The sequence below is a fragment of the Euprymna scolopes genome, chromosome 9 (genome assembly GCF_053919585.1).
Source record: "Euprymna scolopes isolate OS-2025 chromosome 9, ASM5391958v1, whole genome shotgun sequence".
Taxonomy (NCBI): domain Eukaryota; kingdom Metazoa; phylum Mollusca; class Cephalopoda; order Sepiida; family Sepiolidae; genus Euprymna; species Euprymna scolopes.
The window spans coordinates 84,082,804-84,107,654 of NC_136490.1; the positions used below are offsets into that span (position 1 = coordinate 84,082,804).

At 28.3% G+C, this 24,851-nt stretch overlaps 1 protein-coding gene across 2 annotated transcripts in view; it reads left to right on the top strand.

Annotated features, from left to right (window-relative positions):
• LOC145284737 (protein furry-like) overlaps positions 1-24,851 on the top strand; it is an 881,988-nt gene that overhangs the window by 750,028 nt on the left and 107,109 nt on the right. For both annotated transcript variants that reach the window (XM_080133679.1, XM_080133680.1), the window contains one exon: positions 18,975-19,093. In XM_080133679.1, coding sequence (XP_079989805.1) covers positions 18,975-19,093 — 119 coding nt within the window. The remainder of the gene's footprint in view (positions 1-18,974; positions 19,094-24,851) is intronic.

The following is a 24,851-nucleotide window of genomic DNA, read 5'->3' on the forward strand; positions in this document are numbered from 1 at the left end:
TTGAAAGAATCTATGGTCGATATATGTTTAGCCATTGTTTGTTTTGTTTTATTATTGATAGAATTTGTGGTCGAAATATGTTTCGCTATTGTTTTTTTGGTTTTTTTATTGATAGAATCTATGATCTAAATATGTGTAGCCATTGCTTTTTTGTTATTTACTGATAGAATCTATGGTCGAAATATATTTAGCCATTGTTTTTTTTTTTTGTTGTTTTTTTATTGATAGAATCTATGGTCGAAAGATGTTTAGCCATTGTTTTTATGTTTTTTTATTGATAGAATCTATGGTCGAGATATGTGTAGCCATTGTTTGTTTTGGTTTTTTATTGATAGAATCTATGGTCGAAATATGTTTAGCCATTGTTTTTTTTATTGATAGAATCTATGGTCGAAATATGTTTAGCCATTGTTTTTTTTTTTTCTTTTTTATTGATAGAATCTATGGTCGGAATATGTTTAGCCATTGTTTTTTTTTTGTTGTTTTTTATTGATAGAATCTTTGGTCTAAATGTGTTTAGTCATTGTTTTTTTTTTGTTCTTTTTTATTGATAGGATCTATGGTCGAAATATGTTTAGCCATTGCTTTTTGTTTTTTTACTGATAGAATCTATGGTCGAAATATGTTTCGCCATTGTTTTTTTTTTTGTTTTGTTTATTGATAGAATCTATGGTCGAAATATGTTTAGCCATTGTTTTTATGTTTTTTATTGATAGAATCTATGGTCGAAATATGTGTAGCCATTTGTTTTTTGTCTTTTTATTGATAGAGTCTATGGTCGAAATATGTTAAGCCATTGTTTTTTTGTTTTTTTATTGATAGAATCTATGGTCGAAATATGTTTAGCCATTGTTTTTGTGTTTTTTTTATTGATAGAATCTATGGTCGACATATGTTTAACCATTGTTTTTATGTTTTTTATTTATAGAATCTATGGTCAAAATATGTTTAGCCATTGATTTTTGTGTTTTTATTGATAGAATCTCTCGTCGAAATATGTTTGGCCATTGTTTGTTTGTTTGTTTTTTATTGATAGAATTTGTGGTCGAAATATGTATCGCCATTGGGTTTTTTTTTGTGTTTTTATTGATAGAATCTATGGTCGAAATATGTTTAGCCATTGCATTTTTGTTTCTTTATTGATAGAATCTATGGTCGAAATATGTTTAGCCATTGTTTTTGTGTTTTTTTACTGATAGAATGTATGGTCGAAATATGTTTAGCCATTGCTATTTTTCTTTTTTATTGTTAGAATCTATGGTCGAAATATGTTTAGCCATTGTTTTTATATTTTTTTTATTTAATGAATCTATGGTCGAAACCTGCTTAGCCATTGTTTTAATGTTGTTTTACTGATAGAATCTATGGTTGAAATATGTTTAACCATTGTTTTTATGTTTTTTTATTTATAGAATCTATGGTCGAAATATGTTTAGCCATTGCTTTTTTGTTTTTTTATTGATAGAATTTGTGGTCGAAATATGTTTCGCCATTGTTTTTTTTTTTGTTTTTTTATTGATAGAATCTATGATCTAAATATGTTTAGCCATTGTTTTTCTGTTTTTTTACTGATAGAATCTATGGTTGAAATATGTTTAGCCATTGTTTTTTTTTTGTTGTTGTTTTTTTATTGATAGAATCTATGGTCGAAAGATGTTTAGCCATTGTGTTTATGTTTTTTTATTGATAGAATCTATGGTCGAGATATGTGTAGCCATTGTTTGTTTTGGTTTTTTATTGAAAGAATCTATGGTCGATATATGTTTAGCCATTGTTTGTTTTGTTTTATTATTGATAGAATTTGTGGTCGAAATATGTTTCGCCATTGTGTTTTTTTTTGTTTTTTTATTGATAGAATCTATGATCTAAATATGTGTAGCCATTGCTTTTTTGTTTTTTTACTGATAGAATCTATGGTTGAAATATGTTTAGCCATTGTTTTTTTTTTGTTGTTGTTGTTTTATTGATAGAATCTATGGTCGAAAGATGTTTAGCCATTGTGTTTATGTTTTTTTATTGATAGAATCTATGGTCGAGATATGTGTAGCCATTGTTTGTTTTGGTTTTTTATTGATAGAATCTATGGTCGAAATATATTTAGCCATTGTTTTTATGTTTTTTATTGATAGAATCTATGGTCGAAATATGTTTAGCCATTGTTTGTTTTGTGTTTTTATTGATAGAATCTATGGTCGAAATATGTTTAACCATTGTTTTTTGTGTTTTTTTATTGATAGAATCTACGGTCGAAATATGTTTCGCCATTGTTTTTTTTTTGTTGTTGTTTTTTATTGATAGAATCTATGGTCGAAATATGTTTAGCCATTGTTTTTTTTATTGATAGAATCTATGGTCGAAATATGTTTAGCCATTGTTTTTTTTGTTGTTGTTTTTTATTGATAGGATCTATGGTCGAAATATGTTTAACCATTGTTTTTATGTTTTTTTATTTATAGAATCTATGGTCGAAATATGTTTAGCCATTGCTTTTTTGTTTTTTTATTGAAAGAATCTATGGTCGATATATGTTTAGCCATTGTTTGTTTTGTTTTATTATTGATAGAATTTGTGGTCGAAATATGTTTCGCCATTGTTTTTTTGGTTTTTTTATTGATAGAATCTATGATCTAAATATGTGTAGCCATTGCTTTTTTGTTATTTACTGATAGAATCTATGGTCGAAATATATTTAGCCATTGTTTTTTTTTTTTGTTGTTTTTTTATTGATAGAATCTATGGTCGAAAGATGTTTAGCCATTGTTTTTATGTTTTTTTATTGATAGAATCTATGGTCGAGATATGTGTAGCCATTGTTTGTTTTGGTTTTTTATTGATAGAATCTATGGTCGAAATATGTTTAGCCATTGTTTTTTTTATTGATAGAATCTATGGTCGAAATATGTTTAGCCATTGTTTTTTTTTTTTGTTTTTTATTGATAGAATCTATGGTCGGAATATGTTTAGCCATTGTTTTTTTTTTGTTGTTTTTTATTGATAGAATCTTTGGTCTAAATGTGTTTAGTCATTGTTTTTTTTTTGTTCTTTTTTATTGATAGGATCTATGGTCGAAATATGTTTAGCCATTGCTTTTTGTTTTTTTACTGATAGAATCTATGGTCGAAATATGTTTCGCCATTGTTTTTTTTTTTGTTTTGTTTATTGATAGAATCTATGGTCGAAATATGTTTAGCCATTGTTTTTATGTTTTTTATTGATAGAATCTATGGTCGAAATATGTGTAGCCATTGGTTTTTTGTCTTTTTATTGATAGAGTCTATGGTCGAAATATGTTAAGCCATTGTTTTTTTGTTTTTTTTATTGATAGAATCTATGGTCGAAATATGTTTAGCCATTGTTTTTGTGTTTTTTTTATTGATAGAATCTATGGTCGACATATGTTTAACCATTGTTTTTATGTTTTTTATTTATAGAATCTATGGTCGAAATATGTTTAGCCATTGCTTTTTTGTGTTTTTATTGATAGAATCTCTCGTCGAAATATGTTTGGCCATTGTTTGTTTGTTTGTTTTTTATTGATAGAATTTGTGGTCGAAATATGTATCGCCATTGGGTTTTTTTTTTGTGTTTTTATTGATAGAATCTATGGTCGAAATATGTTTAGCCATTGCTTTTTTGTTTCTTTATTGATAGAATCTATGGTCGAAATATGTTTAGCCATTGTTTTTGTGTTTTTTTACTGATAGAATGTATGGTCGAAATATGTTTAGCCATTGCTATTTTTCTTTTTTATTGTTAGAATCTATGGTCGAAATATGTTTAGCCATTGTTTTTATATTTTTTTTATTTAATGAATCTATGGTCGAAACCTGCTTAGCCATTGTTTTAATGTTGTTTTACTGATAGAATCTATGGTTGAAATATGTTTAACCATTGTTTTTATGTTTTTTTATTTATAGAATCTATGGTCGAAATATGTTTAGCCATTGCTTTTTTGTTTTTTTATTGATAGAATTTGTGGTCGAAATATGTTTCGCCATTGTTTTTTTTTTTGTTTTTTTATTGATAGAATCTATGATCTAAATATGTTTAGCCATTGTTTTTTCTGTTTTTTTACTGATAGAATCTATGGTTGAAATATGTTTAGCCATTGTTTTTTTTTTGTTGTTGTTTTTTTATTGATAGAATCTATGGTCGAAAGATGTTTAGCCATTGTGTTTATGTTTTTTTGTTGATAGAATCTATGGTCGAGATATGTGTAGCCATTGTTTGTTTTGGTTTTTTATTGATAGAATCTATGGTCGAAATATGTTTAGCCATTGTTTTTTGTGTTTTTTTATTGATAGAATCTACGGTCGAAATATGTTTCGCCATTGTTTTTTTTTTGTTGTTGTTTTTTATTGATAGAATCTATGGTCGAAATATGTTTAGCCATTGTTTTTTTTATTGATAGAATCTATGGTCGAAATATGTTTAGCCATTGTTTTTTTTGTTGTTGTTTTTTATTGATAGGATCTATGGTCGAAATATGTTTAACCATTGTTTTTATGTTTTTTTATTTATAGAATCTATGGTCGAAATATGTTTAGCCATTGTTTTTTTTGTTTTTTTATTGAAAGAATCTATGGTCGATATATGTTTAGCCATTGTTTGTTTTGTTTTATTATTGATAGAATTTGTGGTCGAAATATGTTTCGCCATTGTTTTTTTGGTTTTTTTATTGATAGAATCTATGATCTAAATATGTGTAGCCATTGCTTTTTTGTTATTTACTGATAGAATCTATGGTCGAAATATATTTAGCCATTGTTTTTTTTTTTTTGTTGTTTTTTTATTGATAGAATCTATGGTCGAAAGATGTTTAGCCATTGTTTTTATGTTTTTTTATTGATAGAATCTATGGTCGAGATATGTGTAGCCATTGTTTGTTTTGGTTTTTTATTGATAGAATCTATGGTCGAAATATGTTTAGCCATTGTTTTTTTTATTGATAGAATCTATGGTCGAAATATGTTTAGCCATTGTTTTTTTTTTTTTTGTTTTTTATTGATAGAATCTATGGTCGGAATATGTTTAGCCATTGTTTTTTTTTTGTTGTTTTTTATTGATAGAATCTTTGGTCTAAATGTGTTTAGTCATTGTTTTTTTTTTGTTCTTTTTTATTGATAGGATCTATGGTCGAAATATGTTTAGCCATTGCTTTTTTTTTTTTTTACTGATAGAATCTATGGTCGAAATATGTTTCGCCATTGTTTTTTTTTTTTTTGTTTTGTTTATTGATAGAATCTATGGTCGAAATATGTTTAGCCATTGTTTTTATGTTTTTTATTGATAGAATCTATGGTCGAAATATGTGTAGCCATTGGTTTTTTGTCTTTTTATTGATAGAGTCTATGGTCGAAATATGTTAAGCCATTGTTTTTTTGTTTTTTTATTGATAGAATCTATGGTCGAAATATGTTTAGCCATTGTTTTTGTGTTTTTTTTATTGATAGAATCTATGGTCGACATATGTTTAACCATTGTTTTTATGTTTTTTATTTATAGAATCTATGGTCGAAATATGTTTAGCCATTGCTTTTTTGTGTTTTTATTGATAGAATCTCTCGTCGAAATATGTTTGGCCATTGTTTGTTTGTTTGTTTTTTATTGATAGAATTTGTGGTCGAAATATGTATCGCCATTGGGTTTTTTTTGTGTGTTTTTATTGATAGAATCTATGGTCGAAATATGTTTAGCCATTGCTTTTTTGTTTCTTTATTGATAGAATCTATGGTCGAAATATGTTTAGCCATTGTTTTTGTGTTTTTTTACTGATAGAATGTATGGTCGAAATATGTTTAGCCATTGCTATTTTTCTTTTTTATTGTTAGAATCTATGGTCGAAATATGTTTAGCCATTGTTTTTATATTTTTTTTATTTAATGAATCTATGGTCGAAACCTGCTTAGCCATTGTTTTAATGTTGTTTTACTGATAGAATCTATGGTTGAAATATGTTTAACCATTGTTTTTATGTTTTTTTATTTATAGAATCTATGGTCGAAATATGTTTAGCCATTGCTTTTTTGTTTTTTTATTGATAGAATTTGTGGTCGAAATATGTTTCGCCATTGTTTTTTTTTTTGTATTTTTATTGATAGAATCTATGATCAAAATATGTGTAGCCATTGCTTTTTTGTTTTTTTACTGATAGAATCTATGGTTGAAATATGTTTAACCATTGTTTTTATGTTTTTTTATTTATAGAATCTATGGTCGATATATGTTTAGCCATTGTTTGTTTTGTTTTATTATTGATAGAATTTGTGGTCGAAATATGTTTCGCCATTGTGTTTTTTTTTGTTTTTTTATTGATAGAATCTATGATCTAAATATGTGTAGCCATTGCTTTTTTGTTTTTTTACTGATAGAATCTATGGTTGAAATATGTTTAGCCATTGTTTTTTTTTTGTTGTTGTTTTTTTATTGATAGAATCTATGGTCGAAAGATGTTTAGCCATTGTGTTTATGTTTTTTTATTGATAGAATCTATGGTCGAGATATGTGTAGCCATTGTTTGTTTTGGTTTTTTATTGATAGAATCTATGGTCGAAATATGTTTAGCCATTGTTTTTATGTTTTTTATTGATAGAATCTATGGTCGAAATATGTTTAGCCATTGTTTGTTTTGTGTTTTTATTGATAGAATCTATGGTCGAAATATGTTTAACCATTGTTTTTTGTGTTTTTTTATTGATAGAATCTACGGTCGAAATATGTTTCGCCATTGTTTTTTTTTTGTTGTTGTTTTTTATTGATAGAATCTATGGTCGAAATATGTTTAGCCATTGTTTTTTTTATTGATAGAATCTATGGTCGAAATATGTTTAGCCATTGTTTTTTTTGTTGTTGTTTTTTATTGATAGGATCTATGGTCGAAATATGTTTAGCCATTGTTTTTTTTTTTTTGTTTTTTATTGATAGAATCTATGGTCGAAATATGTTTAGCCATTGTTTTTTTTTTTTTGTTGTTTTTTATTGATAGAATCTATGGTCTAAATGTGTTTAGCCATTGTTTTTTTTTTTGTTCTTTTTTATTGATAGGATCTATGGTCGAAATATGTTTAGCCATTGCTTTTTGTTTTTTTACTGATAGAATCTATGGTCGAAATATGTTTAGCCATTGTTTTTATGTTTTTTTATTGATAGAATCTATGGTCGAAATATATTTAGCCATTGTTTTTATGTTTTTTATTGATAGAATCTGTGGCCGAAATATGTTTAGCCATTGTTTTTTTTTGTTTTGTTTTTTTTATTGATAGAATCTATGATCGAAATATGAACAGCCATTGTTTTTTTTATTGATAGAATCTATGGTTGAAATATGTTAAGCCATGTTTTTTTGTTTTTTATTGATAGAATCTATGATCGAAATATGAACAGTTATTGTTTTTTTATTGATAGAATCTAAGGTCGAAATGTTTAGCCATTGTTTTTTTGTTTTTTATTGATAGAATCTACGGTCGAAATATGTTAAGCCATTGTTTTTGTGTTTTTTTTATTGATAGAATCTATGGTCGACATATGTTTAACCATTGTTTTTATGTTTTTTATTTATAGAATCTATGGTCGAAATATGTTTAGCCATTGCTTTTTTGTGTTTTTATTGATAGAATCTATCGTCGAAATATGTTTGGCCATTGTTTGTTTGTTTGTTTTTTATTGATAGAATTTGTGGTCGAAATATGTATCGCCATTGGTTTTTTTTTTTTTTTTTTTTTATTGATAGAATCTATGGTCGAAATATGTTTAGCCATTGCTTTTTTGTTTTTTTATTGATAGAATCTATGGTCGAAATATGTTTAGCCATTGTTTTTTATTTGTTTTTTTATTGATAGAATCTATGGTCGAAATATGTTACGCCATTGTTTTTATGTTTTTTTATTGATAGAATCTATGGTCGAAATATGTGTAGCCATTATTTGTTTTGTGTTTTTCTTGATAGAATCTATGGTCGAAATATGTTTAGACATTGTTTTATGTTATTTTATTGATAGAATCTATGGTCGGAATATGTTCCGCCGTTGTTGTTGAAATATGTTGAGCCATTCTTTGTTTTGTTTTTTGTTGATAGAATCTATGGTCGAAATGTGTTTACACATTGTTTTTTTGTTTTTTTATTGATAGAATCTATGGTGGAAATATGTTTAGCCATTGTTTTTTATGTTTTTTTATTTATAGAATCTATGGTCGAAATATGTGTAGCCATTTTTTGTTTTGTTTTTTTATTGATAGAATCCATGGTCGAAATATGTTTAGCCATTGTTTTTATGTTTTTTTTTATTGATAGAATCTATGGTCGAAATATGTGTAGCCATTGTTTGTTTTGTTTTTTTATTGATAGAATCTATGGTCGAAATATGTTTAGCCATTGTTTTTATGTTTTTTTATTGATAGAATCTATGGTCGAAATATGTGTAGCCATTGTTTGTTTTGTTTTTTTATTGATAGAATCTATGGTCGAAATATGTTTAGCCATTGTTTTTATGTTTTTTTATTGATAGAATCTATGGTCGAAATATGTTTAGCCATTGTTTGTTTTGTTTTTTTATTGATAGAATCTATGGTCGAAATATGTTTAGCCATTGTTTTTATGTTTTTTTATTGATAGAATCTATGTTTAGCCATTGTTTGTTTTGTTTTTTTTATTGATAGAATCTATGGTCGAAATATGTTTAGCCATTGCTTTTTTGTTTTTTTATTGATAGAATCTATGGTCGAAATATGTTTAGCCATTGTTTTTATGTTTTTTTATTGATAGAATCTATGATCGAAATATGTTCAGCCATGGTTTTTTGTTTTTTTATTGATAGAATCTATGGTCGAAATATATTTAGCCATTGTTTTTTTGTTTTTTTTTATTGATAGAATCTATGATCGAAATATGTTAAGCCATTGTTTTTTTATTTTTTTATTGATAGAATCTATGGTCGAAATATGTTTAGCCATTGTTTGTATGTTTTTTTATTGATAGAATCTATGGTCGACATATGTTTAGCCATTGTTTTTTTTGTTTTTTTTTTTCATTCATAGAATCTATTGTTGAAATATATTCAGCCATTGTGTTTATGTTTTTTTATTGATAGAATCTATGGTCGAAATATGTTTAGCCATTGTTTTTTTGTTTTTTTATTGATAGAACCATTGGTCGAAATATGTTTAGCCATTGTTTTTTTGTTTTGTTTTTTTATTGATAGAATCTATGGTCGAAATATGTTTAGCCATTGTTCTTTTTTGTTTTGTTTTTTTATTGATAGAATCTATGGTCGAAATATGTTTAGCCATTGTTTTTTTTGGTTTTGTTTGTTTATTGATGGAATCTATGGTCGAAATATGTTTAGCCATGTTTTTTTTGTTTGTTATTGATATAATCTATGATCGAAATATGAACAGATATTGTTTTTTTACTGATAGAATCTATGGTCGAAATATGTTTAGCCATTGTTTTTTTGTTTTTTTATTGATATAATCTATGGTCGAAATATGTTTAGCCATTGTTTTTGTGTTTTTTTACTGATAGAATCTATGGTCGAAATCTGTTTAGCCATTGCTTTTTTGCTTTTTTATTGTTAGAATCTACTGTCGAAATATGTTTAGCCATTGTTTTTATATTTTTGTTATTTAATGAATCTATGGTCGAAACCTGTTTAGCCATTGTTTTAAGGTTTTTTATTGATATAATCTATGGTCGAAATATGTTTAGTCATTGCTTTTTTGTTTTTTTATTGATATAATCTATGGTCGACATGTGTTTAACCATAGTTTTTTTGTTTTTTTATTTATAGAATCTATGGTCGAAATATGTTTAGCCATTGCTTTTTTGTGTTTTTATTGATAGAATCTATGTTCGAAATATGTGTGGCAATTGTTGTTTTGTGTTCTTACTGATAGAATCTATGGTCGAAATATGTTCCGCCATTGTTTTTTTTTGTTTTTTTTATTGATAGAATCTATGGTCGAAATATGTTTAGCCATTGTTTTTTTACTGATAGAATCTATGGTCGAAATATGTTAAGCCATTGTTTTTATGTTTTTTTATTGATAGAATCTATTGTCGAAATATGTTTAGCCATTTTTTTTATGTTTTTTTTATTGATAGAATCTATTGTCGAAATATTTTAAGCCATTGTTTTTTTTGTTTTTTTACTGATAGAATCTATGGTCGAAATAGTTTTAGCCATTGTTTTTTTGTTTTTTCGTTGGTAGAATCTATAGTCGAAATATGTTTAGCCATTGTTTGTTTAGTTTTTTGTTGATAGAATCTATGTTCGACATATGTTTAGCCATTGTTTTTTTTGTTTTTTTTTTAATGATAGAATCCACGGTCGAAATATGTTTAGCCATTGTTTTTTTTTTTTTTTGTTTTGTTTTTTTATTGATAGAATCTATGGTCGAAATATGTTTAGCCATTGTGTGTATGTTTTTTTATTGATAGAATCTATGGTCGAAATATGTTTAGCCATTGTTTTTTTATTGATAGAATCTATGGTCGAAATATGTGTAGCCATTGTTTGTTTTGTTTTTTTATTGATAGAATCTACTATCGAAATATGTTTAGCCATTGTTTTTTTATTGATAGAATCTATGGTCGAAATATGTTTAGCCATTATTTTTTTATTGATAGAATCTACGGTCGAAATATGTTTAGACATTGTTTTTGTTTATTTTTTATTGATAGAATCTATGGTTGAAATATGTTTAGCCAAAGTGTTTTTATTGATAGAATCCATGGTCGAAATATGTTTAGCCATTATTTTTTTATTGATAGAATCTACGGTCGAAATATGTTCAGCCATTGTTTTTTTTTATGTTTTTATTGATAGAATCTACGGTTGAAATATGTTTAGCCATTGTTTTTTTCTTTTTTTTTTATTGATAGAATCTATGGTTGAAATATGTTTAGCCATTGTTTTTATTGATAGAATCTATGGTTGAAATATGTGTAGCCATTGTGTTTTTATTGATAGAATCTATGGTCGAAATATGTTTAGCCATTATTTTTTTATTGATAGAATCTACGGTCGAAATATGTTTAGCCATTGTTTTTTTTTTTTTTTGTTTTTTGTTGATAGAATCTATGGTTGAAATATGTTTAGCCATTGGTTTTTTGTTAATTTTTTTATACCATTGTGTTTTTATTGATAGTATCTATGGTTGAAATATGTTTAGGCATTGTGTTTTGTTTTTTTTTTATTGATAGAATCTACGATCGAAATATGTTTAGCCATTGTTTTTTTATTGATAGAATCTATGGTCGAAATATATTTAGCCTTTGCGCGAGCATTTTCCAATCTCACACAAAAACACACAGTCACATTTCAAGCTATATTACTTGTCATATACATACGCGCACACAAACATACGCTCCCACGTCCACACATGTACATATATTCAAGTTTGCATACATACACTCACATTGACGTGTATATACACACATGCTAATGTACACACATGTACTCACACACGGGCACACGTACGCACACAAGGACGGTATCACTTCCTTTCAAAGGAAATCCACACATGTGCAAAAGACGACCGGAAACATCTATAAAAGGAAGAAACAAGCTGTTTCCAATCCTTTTCGGCCCAGCTTTCGAGCTGGTCGGTCTACGGACCGACCGCGTGCCTCATGCCATTTACTACTATATGGGACAGAAAGCTAACAGACCGTACGTATACTTCTCACTCTTTCTCTCTCTATCTACTACTGGTCCCTGAGAACACCTTCGCATAGCTGACTGCTAACTGACGTCAACCCTCTATCCTTTTCTTTGTCTACACGATGGACTGCCATTTCTCGTTCTATTACATTACTCACTTCTTTTCCCACGCACGAACAAACGATATTGACCCGAACGTGAGATGAACATACATTTCGTTTTTCTTTCTAAAACACCAGTCCCGCAACGAACGATGGTTACACCCGCGCGGACATGAACACATGTTATATCTAAAACATTCTTTCAACAGTAAATAAACGACACGTTTATCTTATCCATCAATTGAGTTTTTGTTTCCTTCAATTCCATTCGTTTCATTATTTTCTTGTAGCGAGTTAGGGCATTATTATATCCTGGTCCGCAACACCATTGTTTTTTTGTTTTTTTATTGATAGAATCTATGGTCGAAATAGGTTTAGCCATTGTTTTTTATTGATAGAATCTATGGTCGAAATAGGTTTAACCATTGTTTTTTTATTGATAGAATCTATGGTCCAAATATATTTAGCCATTGTTTTTTTGTTTTTTTTATTGATAGAATCTATGATCGAAATATGTTTAGCCATTGTGTTTTTGTTTTTTTATGGGTAGAATCTATGGTCGAAATATGTTTAGCGATTGTTTTTTTTTTCTTGATAGAATCTATGGTCGAAATATGTTTAGCCATTGTTTTTTTGTTTTTTTATTGATAGAATCTATGGTCGAAATATGTTTAGCCATTGTTTGTTTTGTTTTTTTATTGATAGAATCTATGGTCGAAATATGTTTAGCCATTGTTTTTATGTTTTTTTATTGATAGAATCTATGTTTAGCCATTGTTTGTTTTGTTTTTTTTATTGATAGAATCTATGGTCGAAATATGTTTAGCCATTGTTTGTTTTGTTTTTTTATTGATAGAATCTATGGTCGAAATATGTTTAGCCATTGTTTTTATGTTTTTTTATTGATAGAATCTATGATCGAAATATGTTCAGCCATGGTTTTTTGTTTTTTTATTGATAGAATCTATGGTCGAAATATATTTAGCCATTGTTTTTTTGTTTTTTTTTATTGATAGAATCTATGATCGAAATATGTTAAGCCATTGTTTTTTTATTTTTTTATTGATAGAATCTATGGTCGAAATATGTTTAGCCATTGTTTGTATGTTTTTTTATTGATAGAATCTATGGTCGACATATGTTTAGCCATTGTTTTTTTTTGTTTTTTTTTTCATTCATAGAATCTATGGTTGAAATATATTCAGCCATTGTGTTTATGTTTTTTTATTGATAGAATCTATGGTCGAAATATGTTTAGCCATTGTTTTTTTGTTTTTTTATTGATAGAACCATTGGTCGAAATATGTTTAGCCATTGTTTTTTTGTTTTGTTTTTTTATTGATAGAATCTATGGTCGAAATATGTTTAGCCATTGTTTTTTTTTGTTTTGTTTTTTTATTGATAGAATCTATGGTCGAAATATGTTTAGCCATTGTTTTTTTTGGTTTTGTTTTTTTATTGATGGAATCTATGGTCGAAATATGTTTAGCCATGTTTTTTTTGTTTGTTATTGATATAATCTATGATCGAAATATGAACAGATATTGTTTTTTTACTGATAGAATCTATGGTCGAAATATGTTTAGCCATTGTTTTTTTGTTTTTTTATTGATAGAATCTATGGTCGAAATATGTTTAGCCATTGTTTGTGTGTTTTTTTACTGATAGAATCTATGGTCGAAATCTGTTTAGCCATTGCTTTTTTGCTTTTTTATTGTTAGAATCTACTGTCGAAATATGTTTAGCCATTGTTTTTATATTTTTGTTATTTAATGAATCTATGGTCGAAACCTGTTTAGCCATTGTTTTAAGGTTTTTTATTGATAGAATCTATGGTCGAAATATGTTTAGTCATTGCTTTTTTGTTTTTTTATTGATATAATCTATGGTCGACATGTGTTTAACCATAGTTTTTTTGTTTTTTTATTTATAGAATCTATGGTCGAAATATGTTTAGCCATTGCTTTTTTGTGTTTTTATTGATAGAATCTATGTTCGAAATATGTGTGGCAATTGTTGTTTTGTGTTCTTACTGATAGAATCTATGGTCGAAATATGTTCCGCCATTGTTTTTTTTTGTTTTTTTTATTGATAGAATCTATGGTCGAAATATGTTTAGCCATTGTTTTTTTACTGATAGAATCTATGGTCGAAATATGTTAAGCCATTGTTTTTTATGTTTTTTTATTGATAGAATCTATTGTCGAAATATGTTTAGCCATTTTTTTATGTTTTTTTTATTGATAGAATCTATTGTCGAAATATTTTAAGCCATTGTTTTTTTTGTTTTTTTACTGATAGAATCTATGGTCGAAATAGTTTTAGCCATTGTTTTTTTGTTTTTTCGTTGGTAGAATCTATGGTCGAAATATGTTTAGCCATTGTTTGTTTAGTTTTTTGTTGATAGAATCTATGGTCGAAATATGTTTAGCCATTGTTTTTTTTGTTTTTTTTTTTAATGATAGAATCCACGGTCGAAATATGTTTAGCCATTGTTTTTTTTTTTTGTTTTTTTTTTTATTGATAGAATCTATGGTCGAAATATGTTTAGCCATTGTGTGTATGTTTTTTTATTGATAGAATCTATGGTCGAAATATGTTTAGCCATTGTTTTTTTATTGATAGAATCTATGGTCGAAATATGTGTAGCCATTGTTTGTTTTGTTTTTTTATTGATAGAATCTACTATCGAAATATGTTTAGCCATTGTTTTTTTATTGATAGAATCTATGGTCGAAATATGTTTAGCCATTATTTTTTTATTGATAGAATCTACGGTCGAAATATGTTTAGACATTGTTTTTGTTTATTTTTTATTGATAGAATCTATGGTTGAAATATGTTTAGCCAAAGTGTTTTTATTGATAGAATCCATGGTCGAAATATGTTTAGCCATTATTTTTTTATTGATAGAATCTACGGTCGAAATATGTTCAGCCATTGTTTTTTTTTATGTTTTTATTGATAGAATCTACGGTTGAAATATGTTTAGCCATTGTTTTTTTTTTGTTTTTTTTTTTGATAGAATCTATGGTTGAAATATGTTTAGCCATTGTTTTTATTGATAGAATCTATGGTTGAAATATGTGTAGCCATTGTGTTTTTATTGATAGAATCTATGGTCGAAATATGTTTAGCCATTATTTTTTTATTGATAGAATCTACGGTCGAAATATGTTTAGCCATTGTTTTGTTTTTTTTTTGTTTTTTGTTGATAGAATCTATGGTTGAAATATGTTTAGCCATTGGTTTTTTGTTAATTTTTTTATACCATTGTGTTTTTATTGATAGTATCTATGGTTGAAATATGTTTAGGCATTGTGTTTTTTTTTTTTTTTTATTGATAGAATCTACGATCGAAATATGTTTAGCCATTGTTTTTTTATTGATAGAATCTATGGTCGAAATATATTTAGCCTTTGCGCGAGCATTTTCCAATCTCACACAAAAACACACAGTCACATTTCAAGCTATATTACTTGTCATATACATACGCGCACACAAACATACGCTCCCACGTCCACACATGTACATATATTCAAGTTTGCATACATACACTCACATTGACGTGTATATACACACATGCTAATGTACACACATGTACTCACACACGGGCACACGTACGCACACAAGGACGGTATCACTTCCTTTCAAAGGAAATCCACACATGTGCAAAAGACGACTGGAAACATCTATAAAAGGAAGAAACAAGCTGTTTCCAATCCTTTTCGGCCCAGCTTTCGAGCTGGTCGGTCTACGGACCGACCGCGTGCCTCATGCCATTTACTACTATATGGGACAGAAAGCTAACAGACCGTACGTATACTTCTCACTCTTTCTCTCTCTATCTACTACTGGTCCCTGAGAACACCTTCGCATAGCTGACTGCTAACTGACGTCAACCCTCTATCCTTTTCTTTGTCTACACGATGGACTGCCATTTCTCGTTCTATTACATTACTCACTTCTTTTCCCACGCACGAACAAACGATATTGACCCGAACGTGAGATGAACATACATTTCGTTTTTCTTTCTAAAACACCAGTCCCGCAACGAACGATGGTTACACCCGCGCGGACATGAACACATGTTATATCTAAAACATTCTTTCAACAGTAAATAAACGACACGTTTATCTTATCCATCAATTGAGTTTTTGTTTCCTTCAATTCCATTCGTTTCATTATTTTCTTGTAGCGAGTTAGGGCATTATTATATCCTGGTCCGCAACACCATTGTTTTTTTGTTTTTTTATTGATAGAATCTATGGTCGAAATAGGTTTAGCCATTGTTTTTTATTGATAGAATCTATGGTCGAAATATGTTTAGCCATTGTTTTTTTGTTTTTTTTATTGATAGAATCTATGGTCGAAATAGGTTTAACCATTGTTTTTTTATTGATAGAATCTATGGTCCAAATATATTTAGCCATTGTTTTTTTGTTTTTTTTATTGATAGAATCTATGATCGAAATATGTTTAGCCATTGTGTTTTTGTTTTTTTATGGGTAGAATCTATGGTCGAAATATGTTTAGCCATTGTTTTTTTGTTTTTTTATTGATAGAATCTATGGTCGAAATATGTTTAGCCATTGTTTGTTTTGTTTTTTTGTTGATAGAATCTATGGTCGAAATATGTTTAGCCATTGTTTTTATGTTTTTTTATTGATAGAATCTATGTTTAGCCATTGTTTGTTTTGTTTTTTTATTGATAGAATTTATGATCGAAATATGTTTCGCCATTGTTTTTATGTTTTTTTATTGATAGAATCTATGATCGAAATATGTTTAGCCATTGTTTTTTTATTGATAGAATCTATGGTCGAAATATGTTTAGCCATTGTTTTTTTGTTTTTTTATTGATAGAATCCATGGTCGAAATATGTTTAGCCATTGTTTTTATGTTTTTTTATTGATAGAATCTATGATCGAAATATGTTTAGCCATTGTTTTTTTTTGTTTTTTATTGATAGAATCTATGGTCGAAATATGTTTAGCCATTGTTTTTTTTTTGTTTTTTATTGATAGAATCCATGGGCTGAATATGTTTAGCCATTGTTTTTTTTGTTTTTTTATTGATAGAATCTATGGTCAAAATATGTTTAGCGATTGTTTTTTTTTTTTTATTGATAGAATCTATGGTCGAAATATGTTTAGCGATTGTTTTTTTTTTTATTGATAGAATCTATGGTCGAAATATGTTTAGCACTAGTTTTTTGTTTTTTTTATTGATAGAATCTATGATCGAAATATGTTTAGCCATTGTTTTTATGTTTTTTTATTGATAGAATCTATGGTTGGTCGAAATATGTTTAGCCTTTGTTTTTATGTTTTTTTATTGATAGAATCTATGATCGAAATATGTTTAGCCATTGTTTTTATGTTTTTTATTGATAGAATCTATGATTGAAATATGTTTAGCGATTTTTTTTTATTGATAGAATCTATGATTTAAATATGTTTAGCCATTGTTTTTTTATTGATAGAATCTATGGTCGAAATATGTTTAGCCATTGTTTTTTTGTTTTTTTATTGATAGAATCCACGGTCGAAATATGTTTAGCCATTGTTTTTATGTTTTTTTATTGATAGAATCCATGGTCGAACTATGTTTAGCCATTGTTTTTTTTTTTTTTTTTATTGATAGAATCTATGGTCGAAATATGTTTAGCCATTGGTTTTATGTTTTTTTTATTTATAGAATCTATGATCGAAATATGTTTAGCCATTATTTTTTATTGATAGAATCTATGATTTAAATATGTTTAGCCATTATTTTTTTTATTGATAGAATCTATGATTGAAATATGTTAAGCCATTGTTTTTTTTATTGATAGAATCTATGATTGAAATATGTTTAGCCATTGTTTTTTTTATTGATAGAATCTATGATTGAAATATGTTAAGCCATTGTTTTTTTTATTGATAGAATCTATGATTGAAATATGTTAAGCCATTGTTTTTTTTATTGATAGAATCTATGATTGAAATATGTTTAGCCATTGTTTTTTTTATTGATAGAATCTATGATTGAAATATGTTAAGCCATTGTTTTTTTTATTGATAGAATCTATGATTGAAATATGTTAAGCCATTGTTTTTTTTATTGATAGAATCTATGATTGAAATATGTTAAGCCATTGTTTTTTTTATTGATAGAATCTATGATTTAAATATGTTTAGCCATTGTTTTTTTTATTGATAGAATCTATGATTGAAATATGTTAAGCCATTGTTTTTTTATTGATAGAATCTATGATTGAAATATGTTAAGCCATTGTTTTTTTTATTGATAGAATCTATGATTGAAATATGTTTAGCCATTGTTTTTTGTGTTTTTATTGATAGAATCGATGGTCGAAATATGTTTGGCCATTGTTTTCTTGTTTTTTTTATTGATAGAATCTATGATTGAAATAGGTTTAACCATTGTTTTTTTATTGATAGAATCTATGGTCCAAATATATTTAGCAATTGTTTTTTTGTTTTTTTTTATTGATAGAATCTATGATCGAAATATGTTTAGCCATTGTGTTTTTGTTTTTTTTATGGGTAGAATCTATGGTCGAAATATGTTTAGCCATTGTTTATTTTTTATTGATAGAATCTATGGTCGAAATATGTTTAGCGATTGTTTTTTTTGTTTTTTTATTGATAGAATCTATGATCGAAATATGTTTAGCCATTGTTTTTTATTGATAGAATCTATGATTTAAATATGTTTAGCAATTGTTTTTTTTGTGTTTTTATTGATAGAATCTATGATCGAAATATGTTTAGCCATTGTTTTTTTGTGTTTTTATTTATAGAATCTATGATCGAAATATGTTTAGCCATTGTTTTTTTGTTTTTACGGTTATAAAGCTCTATTTAAAGATTATATAAATATAAGCTCTATTATAAAGATATTGATATAAATGCTGGAAAATTTCACACAAAATTATTTTAATGTATTATTTGAGAATTAGATAAAAATAAATTTTCTAGTTGGATGTTTCTGTCATTTTTTTTTTTTTTTATCTATCACCTTAAAAAAGAATATTCTAAAATTTGTATCAATCTAGCTATGCTGTCAATAAGGATTTCAACTCGGACAATGGTGCATTAGTAAATTCATTATGGCCTTTTTCACGCAGTCTGTTCGTATTTAGTAAGAAAAATACTTTTGGTTTCTATAGTAAAACCAGTCTCTCAATGCTTGTCTCATTTCTAGGCACAAACTTCTGGTCCTGATGATGATAGTGTACCCCACGACTTGCCTTGTAATAGCATCATAACATTATCAGATCAGATATGGTTCAAACAAAAATCTGTTCCTTCAATTTATTTCAGGTAAGTTCATACAAGTTTCTTCTAATTGAAATTTTTTTGTTAAAATCATTTAAATTAAAAAAATATTGTTGTATCTTTGTTTGTATGAAATAGTGTGGTCTTACTGTGTAGGAGGTTAATCTCTATTAAAAGGCTGGAGATGTGAGAATGATGTCCTGTATGAGTAATGAGATAAAGAGATAAAGCATGAAGGTATTTGAGATATGTGCTTATTCCATTAAATGAAGTTTTTAATAGTAAATCCGCAACAAATGTCTTTTTGTAAACACACACGCACACATACATACATACACGTGTATATATATATAAAACATCCCCTTTCGAAATCCTTTAATATTAAAGATGCAAGTTCTCTTTAGTGCATCCATCTTGGTTTACGTATTACAAGGTGGATGATAAAATTGTCGCCCTAGAAGAGATAACATGATTCCATTTCCATTTGATAAAAACTGGTTTTCTTTTTTGCTGCAGACCATCTACTAGTTGGCCAGTTGTAAACAAATCCTAAGCGTGATAGGAGCCTTCTATCGAGTCTGAAAGTGATACAATGTTCAACGAGTGCAAGTGGAGATGCACCACTGTACAACTCATGCTCTCTACCGATCCAAGTTATAATAACAGGACCATTGCCATCTCCCTCAAAATGCAAATATCCAGATGGTTCAATGCTTGAGGGCACATATCAACAAAGTTTCCGGTTATGGTCTTTGGTGTGGTTTCAAGTGAGGGCCATATCATGCTACCTCACATCTTCAAAGTCGGCTTAAAAATCGATACTAAAGTGTACCTGGATGTGCTGAAGAGTGTGATGTTCTGGTGCAATCAGGTGGCCGCTGGCAGACTCTGGGTGTGGCAGCAGGGTTCAGAACTGGCCCAGGCTTGGCTTCAGAGGAGTGCCATGACTTTGTACCTTTCTCTTACTGCCCCCCCTCCTCCTCTGACCTGAACCTGCTGGACTACTTTATTTGGTCATACATCGAAAACATCACCAACATGAGCAATGCTTTATTATTCTGTCTATCCTGGACCAAGTTTTTCCATGTACTTGAGCATGATCCCAGATCATCAGTGGAACTAGCTCTCACTGATTGCTGTTATGTCGTTTTACTTTCTGTGAAAGACACATTTATCCTTCATTCAAACTTGAGAAGAACTGTCACTTTGAACTGATTATTTCTTAGCACTTCATTGCACCATAGGTTTATGACACTATCATTTTCCGAGGAGGGTTAGTTGGTTGATGGAAACCAGCTCCCTGGGTGTTAGACACAATATCAAATGATTGGCAACAGGTTGATATGTCGTCGGCTATAACCAGCAGACATGGGTCACATCTTGAGTCTTCATTGCATCGTTACAGGCAGCATTTCCGTCATCGGCATTAATGGCAGGGACCGCATGCTGAAATTTAATGCTTGTAAAATATAGTAAACAAATGCATTGTTTTTTAAACATTAATTCTTTTGATAATTTTTTTAATATAATTTTTTTTTCTGTTTTTGAAAAACGTTAACCTTTCCCTGTTTATGAAGTGATAGTCATTAGTATTTGGTAAAGAAATCAAAGCTAAACGATAGAGCAAGCATGGGAGCATCTATATTCAGGAGAGTGCATTAGGCCAGTAAGGGTTATATCTGGTCCCAAGTAATCCGAGGTGAATAGTATCTGCAGTCTTATAACAGCTAATTCTGTTATTATTTCAAGTTCTTTTTAAAAAAAATTTAATTATACAAATGGAATATTTCATGGTGGGTTTATGACCAATTGTGATTTCTGGGTCCATATTAATATGATGAGAGTCTACAAAGTTCTCCAAAACAGTCTTTGAATTCTAACAGAAAATCAAACTTGCTTGTGCTAATTTTGTCTATTCTTTTAATGAGGTTCAAACTTGTACATGCTTTCAGTCAAAGCATAGGAGAAGTATCTATATCTTCTATAATAAACATGACGTGATAGAATTCTTTCTTATTATTTGAACAATGCACTGACCTTGGATTGGTATTGCTGTGTTGTTATAGACAAATAATATTATTCCAGTTGATTTTAAATTTAAATTTGGACTTATTAATAATCTTGTATAATCTTTCATAGGAAGAATGTTTACTTGGCTGCCTAAGTCTATTTTAAATTCTATATTCGTCCCATTGACGTTCCAATCATCAAATAGGCATTAATTTTGTGGATGTTTGTTTTTGTTCTGTTCATGGGCAAGGATTTGGCAGATTCAACCTATAAAATTTTTGGATTTATTATCATCTGGCGAAGATGTCTCACTGTATTCACTTTATATACTGATTTTTTTAACTGATTTTTTAGAAAGACAATCTATTGCAAAGTAATTTTGTTTGTTACATTTGTATGTTTGTATGCAGAGTAGTTTCCATGAAACTGTAAAAATAAACAGTATTTACAATTTTTTGTCACCAGTATTATTTTTTGGAGAGGTTGGTGCCTCACTTTGGGGTTGTTGCCTTGGTTACTTTGTGTTTTTCTTTTTGACTGAAATTTTTTTTCTGTAGAATTAACTGACTTTGTAAAACCTCCAGCCTTTGTTTAGTTGGCTCTTTTCAAAGTTTTTCTTATAAGCGTGAGTCATTAGTGCCTATTATATAATGTCTCATACCAGGCTGTCACAGAGTCGACCTAACTCACAGTCTTAGCGAGTGTCTTTATCTTAGTGACAAATTCGTCAAATGATCTTGCCTCTTCTGGACATGCAGTGAGAAACTACAAATGAGGGTTACATTTTTCATAGATTTAAACTGTTGCAAATGTAAAGATGTCTTCCTCCATTTGAAAATTCAAATTTTTTACATTTTGCGTCCTTGTTTCCCAAAACCTTGCAAAAGAATGCTTGTTTTAACTTTGTCACTTTTATTGAGTTTTCCTGTTGCCATTAAATATATTTTGAGGTTTAAATACTTTCCAATCTTCAGAATGGTTCTCAAAGGCAGAATAAATTGATATAATGAATATTACATCCACTGTAAATTGATATAATGAATATTACATCCAGGTGTTTCCTCCTTGCAAGATTGTGATTGGCTGGTTAATAAGTACTGACTGGTAAAGCCAGCTGAAACAGATGTCGAAAGGTATTGTTAAAGTTTGGGTTAATAAAGTAATGAGAAACAACACAAAGGCATATTTAACTTACAAGGGCCACATCCAGAAAGGACGCAAACCTGCTTTATTCAAGAACAAATAACTCCTATTCAACGAACAGTAACTCATCCTTTTTCACTAGAAAAATTGTTCCTATAAAATTCACTAATGAAAGTTACCATATCTAACTTTCCACTTGGTCATATTTTGGGGGAGGTCTTACGACATGACCCAACCTAATTCTGGTTGGTGTGTTATCACTGGACTGATTTTTGTTTGAAGCTTGTGGCTACTTCAGATGGGATGTTGATGTTGTTGTGTGTCTTAGGTATTTCAGTAGGATGCATGTTTGGATTATTGATGTGTGGAGGTACAGTGTAATGTAGGGATGTTTTATTGAGATGCCTGCAGTTTCTGCAACGAACCTATCCTGTTGTAGTTTCAACAATGTAGGATTGCGGTTCATGGCAGGCTTGGCTGACAATTGCTGGAGTCCATTTTCTTATATTCTAGTCTTGTACTCGTATCAGTTTTTGTGTATTTACGTATTTATGTTGATCATGCTGCCTTCTCTACAACAACTGTCTGTGGAGAAGGCGATCCTGAATTTCCTCTTACCAGTTATTATTGCTGAGGCACTTGATGAGGAGATTGCTATCCAGCTTATGATTGAATAGTTGTTCTCCTGGAAGTGGGGTGATAGGATGATATTGGGATATATCCCTTAGTTTGTGGATGAAGGGATATTTTGAATAGTAATCCACAATGAGGAGGTAGTTGTGCCCATTCAAATAGAAGATATCAGGACTTGCCATGGTCGTACTGGGATCTCATATAGGATTAAGGATTTGGCAGTTTGAGATTTCTGGTGCATTGCTGTATTACTTTGTCAATGTTGCTATTTATGTCATTCCAGGTTTTTGCCCTGAACTTGGTTTAGGTAGGAGCTGAAGAGATATTATAATTAAATGAATGATTTTGTGCTATGAAAGAGTTGCTGTCAGGAATTGTGCATGCAACATACTTAAAGGAATAAATATTTAACATTTTGAAATTTAGAATATAGACATTTGTCATTTATTTGTTATCTGCTTTGTAATTACATTGAGCTTCATAAATTAAAGGATTGGTATAAATAAAAATTAATATATAATTAAAAAAACATATTTTCACAGATATATATATATATATATATATATATATATATATATATATATATATATATATAGTCTTGGAAGTTTTTAACCTTTAAAACTATACCAAAAAAATTTCATTTTTATCATTCGTTAGAAAACTATTAAGTAAGTAAGCTATTTAATAACCTGCAATCACTGCATCAACTTGCTTTCTCGAATTCATTATAGTACCAATGCAATTTAAGGGATCATCAGTTGTTTACCATGAAACACTGTTTCAGGGATTTAAAAACAAAACCGTATATTACATCATGGCTCCCCAGCAGTGTTGATCAAACACCACCTCCCTTAATCTTAAGAAGAAGACATGTTACAAATATTAGATCTAGTTTCCTATTCTTAATTTAGCTAACCTATTCATGTTATAAAAATGAATTTCTTACCTGTGAGATTCATCTGTTTCCAAATTCAAAATGGATATATTTTTTAATTTACCAGTTTTGTATTTATAAGATTAGTATTAATCCATTTGACTACTTATCACCCTCACTATGATTAGTATTTTGTATATTTACATTCTTATTTATTAAAAATTAAATATATATAAAGGTTAAAAATATTTATAAATATATACATTTTTTTAATTTTTTTTTATGCATTGTATACATTACTAATATAGTTTTTGATTTTCTTTATTAATATATTCTGGTTAATTTTATATGATTCAAAAGCATCACGATAACGAACAAATGCTTTATTAAACTGTTTAAATATTTTAGTTTTATCCCCACCTTGTTTTATCATCCTTATTACTAATCTAGAAACTGGTGGTATAAAATCTATTAATTTTAAAGTAACGTAAGCTATTCTCAAAAACTATGACATAATGGTTCCATAAAACATAAAAACAGGGCAGATATTATCTTTATGCGGCATACGCACTATTTGAAAGGGGAAAGCGTTTCTTTTATCAAATATTTTATAAAGAAGAATCCCATCCTCAATTTTTATATCTAAATCCAGAAATGTAGCCTGTTGTCCTTTATGTTTACAATTCAATTCTAACTCTTTTGGATATATAAGATGTTTATTTTTTCGAATTCATCGTTATTGTTTATACATATAAGGTCATCTATAAATCTCCTACACCCATGAAAATTATATGTTTTAGATATATCATTTTTTTATTTGTGATGACATATATATATATATACCCGAGTCTATGTAAATACAGATTTGCCCAAAATGGTGCAGGACAATCCCATTGGGATACCTATTGTTTGGAGTAATATTTTATTTCCTATTTGAAAATAACATTCTTTAATAAGATGACTTATAAGTATTTTTAATATATCTTTAGAAACACTAGTTTTGCTATTCTTATTTTTACACCAGAAAGCTTTAGAGTTTGAAAAGTCTATATATTTACCTTTACCACCTTCAAAAGCTAAATCCACAGCATCATTTAATTCTTTTATAAGTTTTTCATGTGGAATTTTCATGTATAGCATACT